We start from the raw sequence: 19,538 nt of genomic DNA, 5'->3' as shown, positions 1-19,538 counted from the left end.
CAAACACACACTAATTCTCCATCAACTGTCTTTATTAAAACTTTTGTCCAAAGACAAAATTTTGTTTACTTTTTCGTTCTGAAGTATTCATTCAACACGTCCAGGGCTTGCGAATCCTTGCCATAGTCCTGTGGGAATAAAACAATTGTATGAAAATATAAGTATATTAAAAACAAATTAAAAACAAATTAAGACTACAGAATGAATTTTTTAAGGATCTCGGGGCTAGCTCTGGCAGTCACCAAATTCGCCAATTGCAAATTTTTAAAACTGGCAAATTTTATTTTGAGTTGGCGAAATAATTTTACTACATTTTATTGTAAAATAACTGGTTTTCTGCCATTTTTGAAGTTTAAAGGAAACATGTCACGTAAACCATATTTGGCACCAACCATGTACAATTAATTATAAATTGAATCACCTAAAAAAATTAATTATAAAAAATTAATTACTTAAAATATCTCCATAAAAGAACCCCAGATACGAGCTCTTGGCGGAAATTGCCGATCTTTAATGAGCAGGGCAATCACGAGGTCCCTGACGTCAGAGACGCGTCGCTTGATCTGAAGCCTTACACTTAAAAGCATTAGTCCGTACCACTCATAAAGAATCTAAGACTTGCACAGCTTACCAAAACAATGAGTGTTCGTTCGCAAAACGTTTTGCCGTATCAATATGAGCTGTTAGTAAATGAAGAAAGACACACATTTACTTACAACAGTGATACTGAAGAAAAAACGGATAGCGAGTCGGAGGGTGGAGAAACTGATGGTGCCAGACCAGACCGGTCGACCAATTTACAGCCCGGAGCCCGAAAGTAACCCGGAGACAAAACCAAAACTCAGATGCTAATGCCGAGGTGTATACTGTTCATATTTAGCATAAAGATACACCTCGATATGATGTATTTAAATATGTAAAAACTATAAATGTAGGACAAACATTTTTGGGTTTTAGTTTTTTTTAGAAAATATCGCATTTTTTATGTTCGGGCTGTACATAATGAAATCTGTATGCACAGTGTAAACAAACGCTCTAATTTACGACAAGGCGCTTCACTTTCATTAACCTGGCTTGTAAAACAACATAAATGACTTGAGAGTATAATCAACTTTTAAACTAAATATATTTCTATTTGCATCAATAGAACGAAATGGGGTTATAGTATTTTTCTCTCATAAAAAAAAGTAGCATATTATTAGGCCTATTGGTAGGGTGCGTTAGAGTAAAAACTACCACTCACGATACCCAAGTGATAATTTTCTTTTCTTTGGTACTACGTAATTGGTCAGTTTTGTAATTTTAGATGGGAAAGTCTACTTAATCAAGGGTTTTACAGCATTATTTACAGTAATGAAGCAGGGCGGCTGATAATGTCCATTAACATTGTACTATAGTCGCGACAGGTTACGCCACAATACCCTGTAATCTTAAAAAAACTGGCACGTATTTTGTACGCATGTCTAGACCGTGGTAATCACTTACCTGGTCGATACCCTGCAATATACACCTGCCAATCAGGAATCACATGTGCAGGCCACGGAAAGAAAGGACCAATTAACTAAAACAACACTCCGATTCTCAAGTCAGCCCGTGGATGAAACATAATAGTTATTTCGACACCGACAGTAGTGGGGTTTTTTGTATTGAACTTCGTGTTGCTTTGGGGCTTCGGGCGATGAGGAACGTTTTTGTAACGTATTCCGCCCGAAGATTAAAAACATTATTTAAAATTATTATTGTTTTCGACACGTTTTTTAAAAACATATTTAAATACATCGTACTGAGATGTATCCTCATGCCAAATCCCATGTTTGTATATGCCATATTTAATTACTTATCGACGTTTCCTTCTTCGGACGGTGAATACAGATTTTGTTATGTAGGCCTACAGCCCTAACATGAAAAATCTTTTTTTTTACAAAAAAATAAATAAATAAAAAATTCTACATTTTTGTTTTAACATATATAAATACATCATGCTGAGGTGTATCTTTGTGCCAAATATGTACAATGTACACCTCGGCATTCGCAACCGAGTACTGTTTTTGTCTCCGGGTAACGTTCGGGCTCCGGGCTGTAATTAGGCGGACACCAAAGTACTATGCGGTGTTGGTGTCCAATCTTTTCTTTTGCGATAAAATACACGCGTCTTTCTTCGGATACAATCCTTTGGAAAACCATAAAAAGACAATCCCGATCGTTTAAACTGTTTATTTTTACACCCGAAGGCCGCGCAGTACGGCACTGTTGGACTGAAAAGATCGTAAGCCCCTTACTCCATATATAAACAGTTAACAACAATGGAAGAGTACAGCGGCTCTGACGTCACTTCCCTTTTTTTCCGAACGCTCACGAAGAAATATGCATAAATCGTACTTTGATACTGGTTAGCGTAATTTCTTCATTTTAAGTTAACTACACGTATTTTATTGTTATAAAGTTATTTGTATATTATTTTTATATCATTTTTCTTTTAAAATGAGCTATAATATGGTCTCGTGTCATGTTTCCTTTAATAGATAATTTGGCAAAACTTTGTGTTCACCCAGAGCTAGCCCTTGAACTTCTGCAAATAGTTTAAAATTGAAACCACTAAAATTACATTTTCTATGACAAGTAAATGTAATGGAAACAAATCACGACTAAACAAATATTTATATTCTATTTACCGTACTATACCAGTGACATCTATAACAAGCTTTTGAAAGATTTCCAAGAGCTACACAAACAACCAACCACTATGACAAAAACTCATCTAGATGTACTCAAAATACAGATCTTTAATGACTTGAAACTTTCATATGCCTATAACCACTAAGGTTCAGAAATGTTTCTCCTGGGTCCTACCCCTGGCATAGCCAGTGGTTTGACTCAGGGAAGATTTAACATGACAACTACCAAGTTATATTTGTTCTATAATGCACCCCCCTCCACCCCCCAGAAAAAACACCCCACACATTTGGAGTCTGTCTTGCAGGCTGATTATGATAACAGATTAACGCAAAATCATAACTTATAACAGATTACGAGTTAAAACATCACATACATCTACATTACAAAATTGTTCATCTGACTTAAGTGCTCGAACTTGAGCATGTCTCGTATAACTTCCCATTCTTACCTTCACAGGATAAACCTGACATCTAGTTATTCTACATCGATATGCTCTTTGATATTTTGCTCATAAGCTGTTTATCAATGTCATAATCAAACAATCTAATAATTTGATCAAGGCCTATGACCACAATATGAGAACTTGGGAGTTAACTTTTAAGATTAATTTGTTACCTTTACTACTACACAACTGCAGCCAACCACTTTTCTAGCTTTTCCTTCTTTGTCGATTTTGCAAAGCCCTGACCATTCACCCAGCTTCTTGTTGTCGTCAACCTAGGATTAATAAAACACAAGCAATTAACAATATCCTAGTTTTCGCCATTGAAACATAAAAATCACAGACCTAACGAGTTCAAATAAAGTTTTACATTTATTTAACGACACTAGAGCACATTAATTAATTGGCTATTGGATGTCAAACATTTGGTAATTCTGACACGTAGTCATCATAGGAAACCTGCTACATTTTTCCAATTAGCAGAAAGGGATCTTTTATATGCATTTTCCAAGACAGGAAAGAACATACCACAGCCTTTGACCAGTTGTGGTGCATTGGTTGAAACTAGAAAAAACCCAATCAGTTGAATGGAGACCTAGAGAGATTCAAGAATTTCAGTTTGTGGGAAAGGTGTCAAGTCACAGTAATAGACTCATGTTCCAGCATTTTCAAACTTCTCACTTTATTATCATAACACTAGGAACATATAATTTCTAGCCAGTTACCTCCCTTTAGTTTTTAGTTTTACTTATGCTGTCAAAAATATCATTTGATAGTTTCAAGATTGGTTTTCGTAATACATATCAATTTGCTATAAAATTCAATTTGATTAATGGCTCCCCTAACTTAAGATTATGTGGAGCCATTTAAGATACTGTAGATCCTGAAATTACTGCATTCATAAATTAATGCAAGTGACTGTAAGCAGACTAAAATGAGAGATGAAATTAATGCAAATGGTCTCCCTTTGGAATATTAACTTTCCTAACACAACACACGTCAATGTATCTTTCGGTTACATCCCAGTTACATCAACTCCCTAGTATGTCGGTGTACACATCAATTAACCTGTTTAGTCCCTAAAATTGTAATCTTTGTTTTAATAGTGTGTGACACATAAGTAGCTTGCTGGACTATTGCTAGACAAAACAGAAATAAATGTGTCATTATTAATGCAAATAACACGATATCGCATTTTTCGCATTAATATTATGATCGCATTAATTTGAAGATGTATAGTAGTACCATAATGAGCATCAATATTTAATCCTTTTGTAGCATATTTTATATATGGGGAGCTAAAAATAACTTCATAAACTAGTCTCAGAAGAGTGATGGAGAAGGGCTCACCCTGTTCATTACCAAATTAGCCAACTGCTCATTTTTATAAAAAGTGGCTACGAACAACATCTAGTCTTTGGCCAATACATCCGTCTTTAAATTAACCATTTTCAAGGAAATAGTCTACATACAACAAACCTGGTTCCAGTGTGTGGCCTGGATGGAGTATCAGAATGATAAACGGCAAAGGTTCAATATCCTCAGACAGTGCTAATCCTCAGATGATTCGGAAGAGGGAGCATTGTGATCATCATGGGATAATAAAGAGGCTCAAAGTTTGGACATCTTTAGGAATGTTATCAAATTATCGTTCATCACGTATGAAATTGAGTAATATGTCCAACAAAGTCGAAGGAAATGTTTTATTTAACAATGCACTCGACACATTTTATTTACGGTTATATGGGTCAGACAGAGATATTGAAGGAGGAAACCCGCTGTCGCCAATTCCATGGGCTACTCTTTTCGATTAGCAGCTAGGGATCTTTTATATGTACCGTCCCATAGACAGGACAGCACATACCACGGCCGTTGATGTACCAGTCGTGGTGCACTGGTTGCAGCGAAAAACAGCCCAATGGGCCCACCGATGGGGATCAATCCCAAACAGACTGCGCATCAAGCGAGCACTTTACCGCTGGGCTACGTCTCCCCCCCAACAGACAGTCGAGAGCAAGATAATAAGAGGTAAAATCATTGATTAACTAGCTTTTGAATGATAGCTTTCCTTAAACGGCAAAGGTTCAGTATCCTCAGACAGTGCTAATCCTCAGATGATTCGGAAGAGGGAGCATTGTGATCATCATGGGATAATAAAGAGGCTCAAAGTTTGGACGTCTTTAGGAATGTTATCAAATTATCGTTCATCACGTATGAAATCGAGTAATATGTCCAAGTCGAAGGAAATGTTTTATTTAACGATGCACTCGACACATTTTATTTACGGTTATATGGGTCAGACACCGATATTGAAGGAGGAAACCTGCTGTCGCCAATTCCATGGGCTACTCTTTTCGATTAGCAGCTAGGGATCTTTTATATGTACCGTCCCATAGACAGGACAGCACATACCACAGCCTTTGATATACCAGTCGTGGTGCACTGGTTGCAGCGAAAAATAACCCAATTGGCCCACTGACAGGGATCGATCCCAAACCGACCGAGCACTTTTACCACTGGACTACGTCTTGCCAGTGAGTGATGGGAAGTTAGGATAGACCATAGTTTCAGCCCATGAAAATTAACATTAAGTTTAGTTAATCTACAAACCTGTAACACATTTGGATAAAGTTACAATTGAGTAAAACTCGAGTGTGACTTTGAAATGGTGAAATACCCTCTTAAGACTCCATAACTCACCTCTTGGACGCAAGTGCGTTTTTAAAAATATGAGAATAATTTTGTGATATCAAAAACACCAGGATGACCAAAAACACATTGAATGTACGGAAATGGATAATCTAAACAATAAAATTAAGTAAAGTATGATTTCAGTTATCAAAAACGGCTCTAATAGTAAAAATATATCCCTTAAGTGTTTAAAAACTAGGGTATGTCCATTTAAACATCAACAGTCTGTTTAATGATATCCTCAGACAGTGCTAATCCTCAGATAAATCGGAAGAGGGAGCATTGTGATCATCATGGGATAGTAAAGAGGCTCAAAGTTTGGACGTATCTTGAATGTTACCAAATTTTCATTCATCACACATGAAACTGAGTAATATGTCCAATAGACAAAAGTCCAGAGCAATATAATAGAGGTAAAGTCATCAATTATCTAGCCTTTCAGCCAGTGTTCGAAATAAGCACTCATCCGTTTGTCCTGAAAAGTGAAAATCTGCCCGGACATGCAAAATGTACCGTAATGGTTGTCCAGTGGACAAGTAAAAATGTTCAATGCAGTTTAATTTTTAGCAATCAAAAATAACTTACTTGTACTTCAATAAAACAAAACATTTATGTGAACAAGTGAAAATATTGCTGGATAAGTAGATTTCTAGATGTTCGTCCGGTGGACCCAAAAAAAAATTCAGCTTATTTCTATCAGTTTCAGCCTGACACACCACATTTCCCTGTTTGTTCCCATTTTAAGTGTCCATCAGATCAAACAAAACCACACCATTACAAAACCATTTTGATGAGATCTATTAGCCACTTTAATCCCAAGACAAAGGAAGAAATTCATTTTAATGATGCACAACACATTTGTATTTGAAGTCACATGATCAAGGACCACACAGAAGAGTAATCCGCTGCCACCACGTCATGTACTATTTTTGATTAGCAGAAAGGTTATCTTTTATATGCACCATCTCAGACAGGACAGTACATGCCATGGTCTTTGTTACACCAGCTGTGGTGTAACTGTAGAGCAAAGGCTAGAATGAAAAAGTCTAATGGATCGATCAAGCACACGGCGAGAGCTTTACCCCAGTCTTATTATACACCAACTGAATTTCGGTACAGATTAAAGTGACAGACCCCAGTTTAAAACATTATGGCATATTTTTCACAATTAGAGCTATTTTATAATTACAAGTACTTACAATTTATTATCTAGAATATTAATTTTCATACTCTGAAATAATAGGTCCTCCAGGTTTTGGCTATATTCCAAAATACATTTTTTTATAATTCTAAAAAACGCACTTTTGTCTGAAAATTAACGGTTATCAAGACAGATTGGCCTGTTTAAATATCACACATTTTAGCTTCTCTCCATTATAACCATATCCAAATGTATGTTTAAGGTTTGTAGATCAACTAAACTAAGTGTCCATTTTCAGTCTGAAACTAGGGTCTGCACCTTTAAATTCTGCGAAATTTGTGTAATACCTTGAGCAGGTTGATGCCATGCTCTGCACAAAGAGCCTCTACCAGTTTAACGTAAGCTGGTTCATCACAATTATTTGCCAAAATACAGAGGAACGCTTGACGTCTGAAAAATAAACAAAGGTCTCATTACAAAATTATAATTTTTATTTATATGTAGAATTAATTTAAATTACATGTAGAAATATTTATCCTTCCGATAAAAAATTAAACTGTACCATTAAAAATTGTTCACATAATGTACTAACTAGCAAGAAGGTATTACCTAAACCAAATAACATCCAGATTGGTCAAAGTTCGAGGTACACCAAAGTTTTGACAAAGTTAATACCACAACTCCTTCCAATGGAGACAACTGACAATACATGTTGCCAAAACATTTAGCTGTATGCAATTTTATTTCATCTAGTATCAATGTATCAAGTTAGTAGACTTTTGCTTGAAACCTGTATAGATTAACTGTAAAAGTACTAAATTTTTTGTGTGAAACTAGGTATTGTATAAAAATCGCGTTATATCAAAAGTGAACCATGAAAGGTTCTACTTTCTTCAGTTAATACTTTCATAGAGGGGTTATATTACTGATATTTATGGGTTATACCATAGTGTTTTTAACCGCAAACGTTAACTTGTCGCCGATGAGATTTTATTTGGCATGTACAACCAGAAATACAAACTTGTCAAGTGCCTTGGTACATTCATGAAGTCCTCTGGCCAGACCGTCATGGATCAGGGATGTTTTCAGCACTTCTTGTAAGGCTGTGTATATATCCATGGACCCAGCTCCACTAGCAGAGGTATCATCTCTGAAACAATAAAATCTCCAATTGGTGCACAATTTTTACAGCCCAAGCTTAAAAACATGTCTTCTCCATCGTCAATGACACATGTATATAAATCAAGGACTTTCTTTTTCTTTAATGTTCACATTAATCAAAGTATGAACAGTGATGCAAATAAACAATTGTTGTATATATTTCTTGTTTTAAGCAGATTTACACTTTTGTCAGGACAAGCAATTATGTGTTGAAAAAAAGAAAGAAATGTTTTATTTAACAACGCACTCAACATTTTATTTACGGTTATATGGCGTCAGACATATGGTCAAGGACCACACAGATTTGGAGCGGAAACCCGCTGTTGCCACTACATGGACTACTCTTTCCAATTAGCAGCAAGGGATCTTTTATTTACGCTTGCCACAGGCAGGATAGCACAAACCATGGCCTTTGTTGAACCAGTTATGGATCACTGGTCGGTGCAAGTGGTTTACACCTATCCATTGAGCCTTGCGGAGCACTCACTCAGGGTTTGGAGTCGGTATCTGGATTAAAAATCCTATGCCTCGACTGGGATCCGAACCCAGTACCTACCAGCCTGTAGACCAATGGCCTAACAAAGATGCTACCAAGGCCGGTAAATTTGTGTTAATTTCAAACGTCAACATAGCAATATTGAATTAATGGATTTTTTTGTTTAACTTGGGCCTGGAAATATTTTTTTAGTTGTGCCTGTCAAAATGACCCATGTCAAAAATAAAACTACCTGTCAACCAAATGTTGAAATAATTTCCCTTTATTAAAGCTGCACACCCTAGTTCCATCCAGCGAAAATAAATTATAATTTGGTTAATCTACAAACCTGTAACACACTTAGATCACGTTTTTATCAAATGGAGTGAAAAAGCAGGTTTTATATCGATAAATACCATGGGAATCCCCATGTCCCAATTGCTTGAAATAATTTTGAAAGTTTGTATTCTGATGTCACCGGTAGATGTCGCTCGAAGCACAACAATGCCTACGTCACAACAAATTTCACAGACTTGGGGTGCGTTCTTTTCACCTCTCCTGGACATGTTCCAACTGTTCTGTCCTGGTTGTATCCCCTCTCCAGATATCCTAGGACTTAGCAAAATTATTGGTTTTAAGGGTTTGTAACGTTTTGTATTGAGATACTTACTTGTCTGAACTTTATTGTTACTGAAAATGTTCACGAACTGTGAAGAAAAAATCTCACAAATGAACAACAACAAATCTGTTAGACCTTGTCTGCTCAACGTTTTTTTCTCAAACGTGCGTCCGTTTTTCAGAAATACGAAAAATGAATTTTGTGGTATTACAAACACCAGGATTACCAGGATTACCAAAAAACACTTCAGGTGAATGGAAATGTATATTCTAAATAGTAAAGTGCAATTTTATTTGTGAAAAAATGGGTTTAATAGCGAAAAACAACGCTGTAATGGTTAACAACTAGCCGTAACTAGGGTGTGTCCCTTTAATCATACATGTATATTATATTATACCCGTAGAACTATATAATGATGAGATCTTTTATATGCACCATCCCACAGACAAGGTAACACACATGGAGTCACCGTGAACCGGCCTATTAACAGGAAATGGTTTCTACACACGCATTGTAATGTACAATCATTTTTTATGTTTAATCTTGTTCACCATGTCAAAATCAACCAACAAATATTAAATGCATGTCGTAGTCTGACGTTGATATTCTTCACCTACTCCCATAAACCAGGCTATTGTTTTCCAAGAGTGACGGTGGTGTGAAACTTGTTTATTTAGGTTTGTTTAATATTACATGCCATTTAATATAGTGCGCACAATGCAAAATGGCGGTTGTGTACATTTCCCTGCATATAAAAATATTTTTAATGTCTACTTTGTCTTTTCCTCATTTGTGCACTGTTTTCGGGAAGGTTTTAATTCAACAAAAGTTATTTTGATGTCAGGATTCAATCATATGCAGATTCTTTAAAAACAAGTCCAATGTAAATAGACTGGTTTATGGGGTAAGCCCAGTTCACCGTCTTTGACATATTGTCAATGTCCCTAACTGCGTTATTCTTCCAACTTCTTGTGCACAGTTCGCGCAATCAACATGCGATTTGTTGTCAGATATCTTTTGCCAAATGTTCATTTATTAAAGCAAGCATATAAATTACATTGTTTATTTTAATCATATTTTTTTTATTGAAAAACAAGTGCCCCGAAAATGGTGAAGATGCCCCCCCAAAAGTGTTTGGTCTACCATGTCTTGCCGGATTTCTAGGGAAATCACTAGTAGTGAATAGTAGACAATCCATTCTTAACAATTATTGTACATAATTTTTAATGTATAAATCAGGAGTGCAGAAAGTACTCGCCCGCTCGCCAAATGCAAGTAAACATTCGGACGGACGAGTTGAACAATAAATCTACTGGTCCGATGGGCTATCTGGTTTTGTTAATCAAGGTGTGTGAGGGGGGAGGGTGCTTTTTTTTAATTTGGCCAACCGTGTTAGTAATGTTTTTGTCAAATTTATATCTATCATTTGAAGTGTATATTATAATATTTCGATCTATGGGCTGGCGGACTAGTACATTTTAGTTGGTTCTGGTCCAGAGGGCTACTAAAATATTTTCCATTTCTGAACCCCTGTAAATTGTGTTAATTAAGCATCAAAATATTAGAAAATCAATATTTTACAAACTATTCACTGGTATGAACATAATGCTCATGAAGTGTTAGCGAAAACACGGACCATTCAAAAAAATATTAAAGTGTTCATCAACTGTGCTGTTCTAAGGAAAGATATATTTTATCTAATTAAAAATGACAAACCGTGCACGAGCGTAAAGGTTATTTTACCAATGCAGGCATCGAAATAAGCATTGTATCTGGTAACCCATTTACAGGTTACCTCAAAATATAGCCTGGTAACCTAGCTGTTTAAATGCGGAATGCCAAAATTACTTGCAATTGCACCAGTGTGCACGAACATTGGTGCAATTTCGTACAAGAAAACTAAACGCGGAAGTAAATTCATCTAGTGGACGCTGCCTAAACACGGATTAACTATAACTGCTTGCAATTGCACAAGTGCGTGCCAACATTGATGCAATTCCTGACGAAAAAAACGAAACGTGGAAGTCCGGAATGCATTGCCTGGTTTATGTTTGGAAACAAAACTACCGTTCCCTGTTGAAATGTTTGTCAAGAACGTAACACTGTTAGACATTTCTTACGGACAACCTGAACGACCATTCTCGACTGCAATGTACATGCCTGAATGCAGTTAAAAAAAAATACCACCCTTTTTGTTTACTGGATGTAGGTATGTGGGAATGACCCACTTATCGCTCTAGGCTAATGTGCCTCGATACCTGAGGATTCCTACTCGAGACGGCGCAGAATGCGGTTGTGTTTAGCAAACGTCGAGGTTTCTCTCCCCCCCCCACCCTTGGGGCTGTGCTGCACGAGCTTGGCCGCTTAGCCAAGTATCGTGTTGAACACAATGGGAGCACGGCTATTGTCACCTTGTATTATGGTGACAATAAACAGAAGAGATCGGGAAGTAGGAGGAGACGTCGTCCCACGGCAGCTCAGGGGGGACCAAACCGGGCGGCTCAACCGCCAGGGGCGGTCCCTCCTGATTCACAGAAGAAGACGAGACCGGCAGGGGCGGTTCAGGGGGAGCCAAAACCGGCAGCTCAACTGCCGGCGGCGGCCCCTTCTGCGTCGCCGTCCCCCACTACTCGGAAGCAGCAGACGCCAGGAGCGGCAAAGGGGGAGCCAAAGCTGTCGGCTAAACCGGCAGTGGCGGCTCCTCCCCCTGCAGCACCAACGCCGATGGAAACAGGAAAAGTGTCGTCCGCACCAACCAATCCACCGGCGTCTCCACGAGTTGTTGCGACAGCGGTTGCAGAGCGTGAAGCCAAGAAGAGGAAGGTGTCTGTCCAGGACTTGTCCGACACACAGCCCACGACTTGGCAGATCGCACGCAACAAGCTTCCTGGACGGTACCGCAACTGTGTGAAGGGGGAGTTCACTGCGACCTCTCAGTTGCCAGGCCCCTTCGTCACCAAGAGCTGGAGACCAACACCAACTGGTCAAGGGCGGTACCAGTTCCAGTACGTCGAGTGAAGTCGTACCTACTACCTGACGTCGGAGCGGAACGGGATGTACCGGCAAGGCTTACTGAAATCAGACATGGATAATCCAATCGTCCATCGGATTATCAAGCTGATACTTCCAGAAGACTACTCAGCAATACTTCGGGGAGAGTGCTACATCGACCTGCCTCACTTCTTCCCGAAGTTCCGAGCCGATCATCCCATCAACTCGCCATGAGTTCCGCTGCGTACCCTCTCCTAGGACATGTACTTCCTTTTTTAGGGCTCAGTTGGACTTTAAAAACATTTTTGGCCGCAGTTCAAAATTTTATGGGGTTTTTTTTTTTTTTTTTTTTTTTTTCTTTCTTTGTGAAGTCCGACGCAGTTTATTTTGGTAGCCCGTCTAAATTGCTCAAATCACCTTAAAACCTTTTCGGCCGAGCACTCTAATTTTATTGTTTGGACTTAAATTTTGGTAGCACATTTTGGTCTTCGGTCTTTGACCTAACTACTAAATTCGTATTCCAAATTCCGCCCACCTCAAAATTACCCCTCCCCCCCTGGCCCGGACCATATAGATCGGACTTTAAACTTTTAGACCTTCGTTCAAAATGTTATGTCAAAAATATTATTAAATAGTCCGATCCTCTCTTCTTTCTCTTATTTATTTTTGGACTGTCCTTCTAAAATGCTCCAAATTATATAAATATTCGGCCGAGCAGTCAATTCCCCACCATTTAATTTTTAGATGTAAATTTCAAAATTATCCCCTTAATTTTGTTCTGTCCCGGAGCAAGTCACTGGCTATCCAGAGACAGGCCCCGGGACGGACATGCTCGAAACTCTAGCGGTATGTGAGCATGTTAAAATTATTCGCACTCGCACTCGATACCTGAGCTTGCGCATCGAGGCATGACCGGGTGTGCGTCCTATTGAACTGTGCATAGCTCATCTAATATTACAGTTAGAAGGGAATGAAAAGTATGACGACGTAGTTCGTTTTCTCCCCTTTATCCACGTTTTTGAAATTTTTCATTGGGCGCACTAGAAGTGGGGAAAATATTTCAGCAAAGTTTTTGGTCATCCACGCTTTACCCGAAGGTAAGTAACTATATTCATTAAAACATAATTAAATTGTAATATATTTATCTACATTTGTACTAAATTATATGCAAATCTGACGACCCAGGTTTTTGCAGGATGCGCAAAAAATAAGAAAATCCCAGGAATTGTCAAGATCACCATATTTTTTTAGATTTTTCACCAGTACAAAATGCTTGCCAAATCCTTCACATCGAATAGATTTATAAAAAAAATATGGCATTGAAATGAATTTTAATAGTATTTATTATGTTCTAAACATGTTTTTTCCCCTAAATAATAAATGTACAGAGCAGATGCATGGCGATTTTATTCACCCATTTTATTGTCTTCCGTTTCCTTGCATTCGTCAATTGGGTCACGTGACTCGATTTTCTCCAATTTGATTGGCCGAGTCATGTTTACAAACAAAAATTACATACATGTGCTTATGTTTGTTTTGATTAAATATGAGTTTGTGAGAACTGATTAGATAATTTGATTATAGCCAACATTTAAAAGAAATTAAATTAAATTTTCAGACACTAAAATGGGTCCAAAGAAAAAAAAGGAGAAACCTTCCACCTGCGAAACCTGGGATAGCTCGGCAGCATGGCCACCGAGGACTTTAGTGCTTTACCTGATGATGGGATATATCAGAACGGACATGTCTTATGTACATGGAGAATGAACGCTCTGCAGCTAAAACAATTCGAGCGGTTGCTGATCAATTTGGTTTTCAGCCAACCTATACAGAGATGGATTCTTATAGCAACTAGAAGTGTTGAAAAGTTTAAATGCCTTTCCAGAGAAAGTGAAAAATTGAGGTTTGATGATATCTGCCGAGAAGTATTTCGTATGTGTTGAGTATGTCATTAAATAAAACTTTTCCTCTTCCTCCTTCCTTCACCTTTTGGCATTAAAATTCTAAATTGTCCCTTTAAATTTTCTATCCTGGATAATGTCCCTGGCTATCCATGGGCAAGACCTGGGACAGACATGCTTGAAAGTTTCAATGAAACCTTAGTGGTATATAAGCATGTCAAAATAATTACAAGTTAGACTGTAAAGTTTCCACTGATAATGATGTCTCCAGTGATAACGATTTTAGGTAATTATTCTTTAATTACAAATGTAGTTATGATATTATAGCATTAGAAAGTGCTGGTTATTATAGCATTAGAAAGTGCTGGTTATGAGCCATCTCCACTGCAAATCTAGCCAAAATATTTCATCTATTAAGAAAGTTATGAATACTACCACATTGTTTGGCGACGGCCTTTGTATCTAATGAAATTGATTTTCTTATTAATTAATAAATAAATTAATCTCATTAAAAATTATCCAGGTTTCTTGTGCTTTTAATAAGCAATCTGATGGTATTTACATTTTGTCTGTAGGTGGAAAACTCAAGGAAGTTATGTGGAATTTCCCCTAATTGTTTAATCAACGAAACCGTTTTTGGTTTTAGTCAAAATTATTAATTTGATTATTGTGTTAAATAATGAATTAAGTGCTAACTTCACCAGTAGTTTGTGTGTTGAATGAACTACCGTCCCTGAAAGTTTCATTATAATTCAACCAATATTAAAAAAGTTTTGTGTTCAAAGTCGGCGTTAATTAATTGAAACGGTCACAACTTTTTTCTTTTCTTTTAGTAGTAAAACGAAGCATAAAATGGGTGTGATTTGACATCTTCAAAATGTCATAACTTTTTTAATATTCATCCTACAGCAAAAAAATTAAACAGCATTTTAAAGCTTGGTTCAGGCTCTGGTTAATGGTAGCTGATTGATATCTATCTATGCAGGTTGATTTTTTTTTTCACATACCTCCTGGATGGTATAGGAGAAGCCACGGTGACGTCACATGTTTTGATCACGTGGTACCGCGTGAGCGCTGGTAGGCAAGAAACCAGTTGACAATACTGGCATTAGTAGTAATGAACAATCGAATGTTTTTCCGTCAATTATATCAGTGTAGACTAGTTTTGATGAATGGTATTTTGTCATGGTAATTTCATACGTTGTTGTTAGATGCACAAGTCACTGTAATAAGGATTATGAAATTAGTTTCATCAAATACAGTGGAAGCGAAACGTTGAACAGTTAAAGCTGACAACAATCAACTTTGCCCATCCCACAACGGAGATCGTCATTTTATACAAGGTTTGTTGTATGTTATTCATTCGTAATACTAATACACGTCAGTATTTATTGAAATGAAAATTGAAAAGATAATAAAATAAAAAATAATAATAATAAAAGCCCCCACCAAACTGACATGGAAACAAAGATAGATACTCTGTGAACAGTAGGCCTACCCAGTCAGTCGACAAACAACGTTTTATGTAACTTTTTGTTTGTATTGACAGATCCATTAGTGGGTAAAACAAAAATCTGAATATATTTTATATTGTATTATGCCATAAAATATGTAGGTGGCTGGAGTATTTATATTTTTAATTAAATAACAGGGAGCTGTGCGTGTGTGTGTGCAATCAAGCATATATATATTGTTTCATATGAAAATGGTTCTGAAATATTTCCATTTATTAATTATATTATATGTTAATTATAATGTTTTACTTTTTTTTTTATGAAGAAGTGATCCACAGGTGTATTTGTAATGTGTAAGTTGATTTTTTAATAATAAAATAAAAGGTATAAACATTTCAGGGTGGGATATCAGATGTATTAAATCATTTGTTTGGGATTAAAAATAAATAAATACTAATAATAAAAACTGGATATTGATCCACAAGTTGGTGATAGCCACCATATTTTTATTAAAAACATAAATTATGTTACATGCATTTATTATATAAGTTATCTGAATTTGTTTGCAGCAAATAAAGAAAGAAAAGGGGAGCTGATTGTATTTATAAGTATTATTGTCATCAGTGACAGATGTCAATATGTCTTCAACAAATACATTTATGTGTATTCAAATATTTCAATAATATTCAATATACACAATATAAAACTTTCATACTTATATATCATAGAAATTTACCAATTTTCTTATTTTTTTCTAGGTATCAGTGATACCTGTTTATGGACAAAAAGAGAACTAGCAACTCTTGGATGAAAAATGGGCCTTTCACGATGAATTAAGGGCGTTCAAGTTTTAGGGTGAATTAAGGGATGCTAAGGAGAACACTGGTATTAGATTCAGCGATTCTTTTCTACAGTATCTCATGTTTTCTGTGCATAAGAAGGATACCAGAACCTTTTTCACTGACTTTCAAAACTACCATATGCAATCATTATTGGGGCTATTCAGTATGTGATGATGACATTGATAACACTTGGATTTAATCTTTTTTTTACCAGGATCTCTATTTCTAATAAAAACAGACTTTACAAAATCAATAAAATTATATCGAGAAAACAATAGACAACACATATTTATTATTTTTCTTTTTCTATTATCATTATAAACCCGATCAAATGATATTTGCATTGTGTTAATGTGTGTCTTACATTAAAACATTGTATTGTTACCATTTACAGTAATTTGTTGTTTTAACTGGTTTATTAATCAGGTTGAAAGTGATGGCCTTTGAAACTGTGCCTCTTGTCAAAGGTAAATGACACTGTTTTAGATTTGAAAGGAAGGAATCTTTTATTTAACAATGCACTCAAAGTCATTTTAATTACGGATATATAGAGTCGGACATGTTTAGGGATCACACAGATAATATTAGGGAGGAAACCTGCTGCTGTCACACAATGGATTACTCTTTCCGATTAACAATAAGGGACCTTTTATATGCATCAGCCCACAGACAGGATAATAAATAGTGTAGCCTTTGTTACACCAGTTGTAGAGCACTGGCTGGAATGAGAAACAGCCCTATAGGACCACCAACAGGAATCAATCCTAGATCGACTGCGTATTAAACTATGTCCTGGCCTGCATGGGATTAGGCAATTAAAATATTAATGGCAATTTTTTATGTATATATATATATATATATATATATATAAAAAATAATGCTACAAAATGTTCTGAAGATGGAACCACAAAGGTGAGGGACCAAGTAAATTTGAGATGTATCCGGTTTTAAAAGGCTAAGTTCTGTACTAATATTTAAAAAGGGACGCTGTAGCTAGAGGGAGCAATGTATGTGTGGTCATGGAACATGTATGGAAACTAAATTTAGGTTCCTCCATTTTAATACAATGTGTTAATATGTATCCGATATCAGCAAGTTTAAGGAATAAAAAAGGACTTGATAAAATTAATAGTTTTAAAGTTTTTGTAAAGTTTTCTAATAAGATACTTGCTTAAATTTATTGTTGATGAAAAGCCTTACAAATGAACCAGTAGACAAGTCTGATGTGTTATATATATATAACTACTGTCTATATATTGTCTACTGGTTGTTCATTTGTAACAAATGTTCATATATATATATATATATATATATATATGTGTGTGTGTGTGTGTGTATGTGTACATATATATGTATATGTATATGTATATGTACATACATACATATATATATATATATATACATATATATATATACATATATATATATGGGTTATTTAAAATTGTTTAAAGAAATAATTTCCTTTAACAAAGTGTAGGCCAATTATTTCTTTTAAACAGTTTTAAATAAAAAATATAGGCCTACTCGTTTTATTTTATTTTTTCATTTGTGTGTGCTTGCGCTCGTTTGTAATGCTTTACTTGAAATATGGACCAGACGCTTTAAAAAATACATGGACTAAAAATATTTATTCAGGTGAAAAGAAAAAGAAAAAAAAGGAAGTTTGCTATAGTTTTGAACTCGGTCAATCGTCAAATTTTATGGGTGGAAAGAGTACATGTATCTCCTCCATACAGGAGCTATGTATAATAGCGTTCCCGTGCTACAAGCGGTAATTTAAGCACGTTTTGGCCATTCTTTGCTATTCACGCTACGCTAGTTCGCTTTGCTACTAATGGCCATTATGATAGACTTCTGCCTACCAGATGCGCGCGCATGTTGATACGTGACGTCACTTCCCTAAACACATGGCTTCTCCTATTGTACTATTACAACTTTGTTTACTACTACTAAAATGATTGTTTTTTGTCCCATATTGCTGGCTTATTTCCTTAACAGACTGGAATACATTTTATTTCATGTAGGCTACAACTGTCACTGAAAAATATAGACTTCTTTCTGAAAGTGTCGTATTCGTATTTTTGTCGTTAGCCGAAAGCAGCTTGGGACGTCAATGGTACACTGGCTGGCACAGTCTAATGGACCAACCGACAGGGATGATCTCAGACCGACCGCACATCATGCAAGCACTTTACCACTGGCCTACGTCCCGCCAATTACGAAATATAGATATCAAGTGTGTATGAAGCTGAAGCAAGTGTGCGAACAGCGAGTGTTGTCAACTTTTTAGTTGGGACGGTTTTACAGACACGAATGGGTTTAACATCAAATTCAATTATGCTGGAACTATCTAAACTATTTAATTAACCAATAGTTTGTCGATGACAAGGCATATTTGTTGTTATTTCTCATATTGGACAGGGCAACATAAAGTGCCCGAATTATTTTACACATACCCTTCCGCATCAGACATATTGGCGGACGTCCTTCTGTAATAAAAAGAAAATAACAGTGAATCCAAAGAGATTAGATAATGTTTTATTAAATATAAATTCAAAATATGTTAATAAACGCGTGCATCTTTACAGATTAATGCAGATTTTTAACAGCCATCCTTACAATGATTCCCTCGTGAAAACGTTTTTCACAAAAAGGAAGTAATAAGGCAAGGTGTATTATGGGTAATATGTTCAATACTGTTATCTACAAAACATATTTTAGTTTTACTATGTTTACCAGTTGATCAATGATAAAATAATAGTGATGAGGATGACGACGATGTTGTTGTTGATGATGTTGATAATAGCCTGTAGTTTTGCTTGGAACCATTAGCGGGGTTTTTTCTCCAAAACTGGTATATAATTTCAAACGCCATAACAATTAAGATATCTTTTATATGCACCATCCGGGTTTCCACGTATCTCCACAATTCCCACTGTCAGGATAACACATACCATGGCCTTTGATATACTAGTCGTGGTGCACTGGCGAGCACTTTATCACTGGGTCACGTCTCGCCCGTACGAGGAGTAAATGCATAAAAACGATCTTTTGGTGCAACCAAAAATGTAGACAGTAAATGTGTCGCAATTCATATTTTCGTATACACCTCATTATAACCACTAGTTATAAAATTAAATGTTGT

General features: G+C 36.3%; 1 protein-coding gene across 1 annotated transcript; it reads right to left on the bottom strand.

Moving 5' to 3' along the window:
* Positions 1 to 14: 14 nt before the first annotated feature.
* LOC121375783 (40S ribosomal protein S12-like) lies at positions 15 to 19,095 on the bottom strand. Its single transcript, XM_041503418.1, has 6 exons — positions 19,013 to 19,095; positions 18,850 to 18,882; positions 7,972 to 8,100; positions 7,298 to 7,400; positions 3,292 to 3,393; positions 15 to 128 (listed from the first exon to the last, which is right to left on the bottom strand). Exons 2-6 carry the CDS (start codon positions 18,864 to 18,866, stop codon positions 66 to 68), a joined length of 414 nt encoding a protein of 137 aa, XP_041359352.1. The 5' UTR covers positions 18,867 to 18,882; positions 19,013 to 19,095; the 3' UTR covers positions 15 to 65.
* Positions 19,096 to 19,538: the final 443 nt, after the last annotated feature.

Source organism: Gigantopelta aegis, chromosome 6 (genome assembly GCF_016097555.1).
Source record: "Gigantopelta aegis isolate Gae_Host chromosome 6, Gae_host_genome, whole genome shotgun sequence".
In the NCBI taxonomy this organism is placed as follows: domain Eukaryota; kingdom Metazoa; phylum Mollusca; class Gastropoda; order Neomphalida; family Peltospiridae; genus Gigantopelta; species Gigantopelta aegis.
This window is presented reverse-complemented; position numbering and strand designations above follow the sequence as displayed.

Coding starts and splice junctions, on each gene's coding strand:
- LOC121375783 (XM_041503418.1), bottom strand. Junction 3,394..7,297: donor ATGGCATCAACCTGCTCAAG/GTATTACACAAA, acceptor TATTAATCCTAG/GTTGACGACAACAAGAAGCT. Junction 129..3,291: donor GCAGTTGTGTAGTAGTAAAG/GTAACAAATTAA, acceptor TTATTCCCACAG/GACTATGGCAAGGATTCGCA.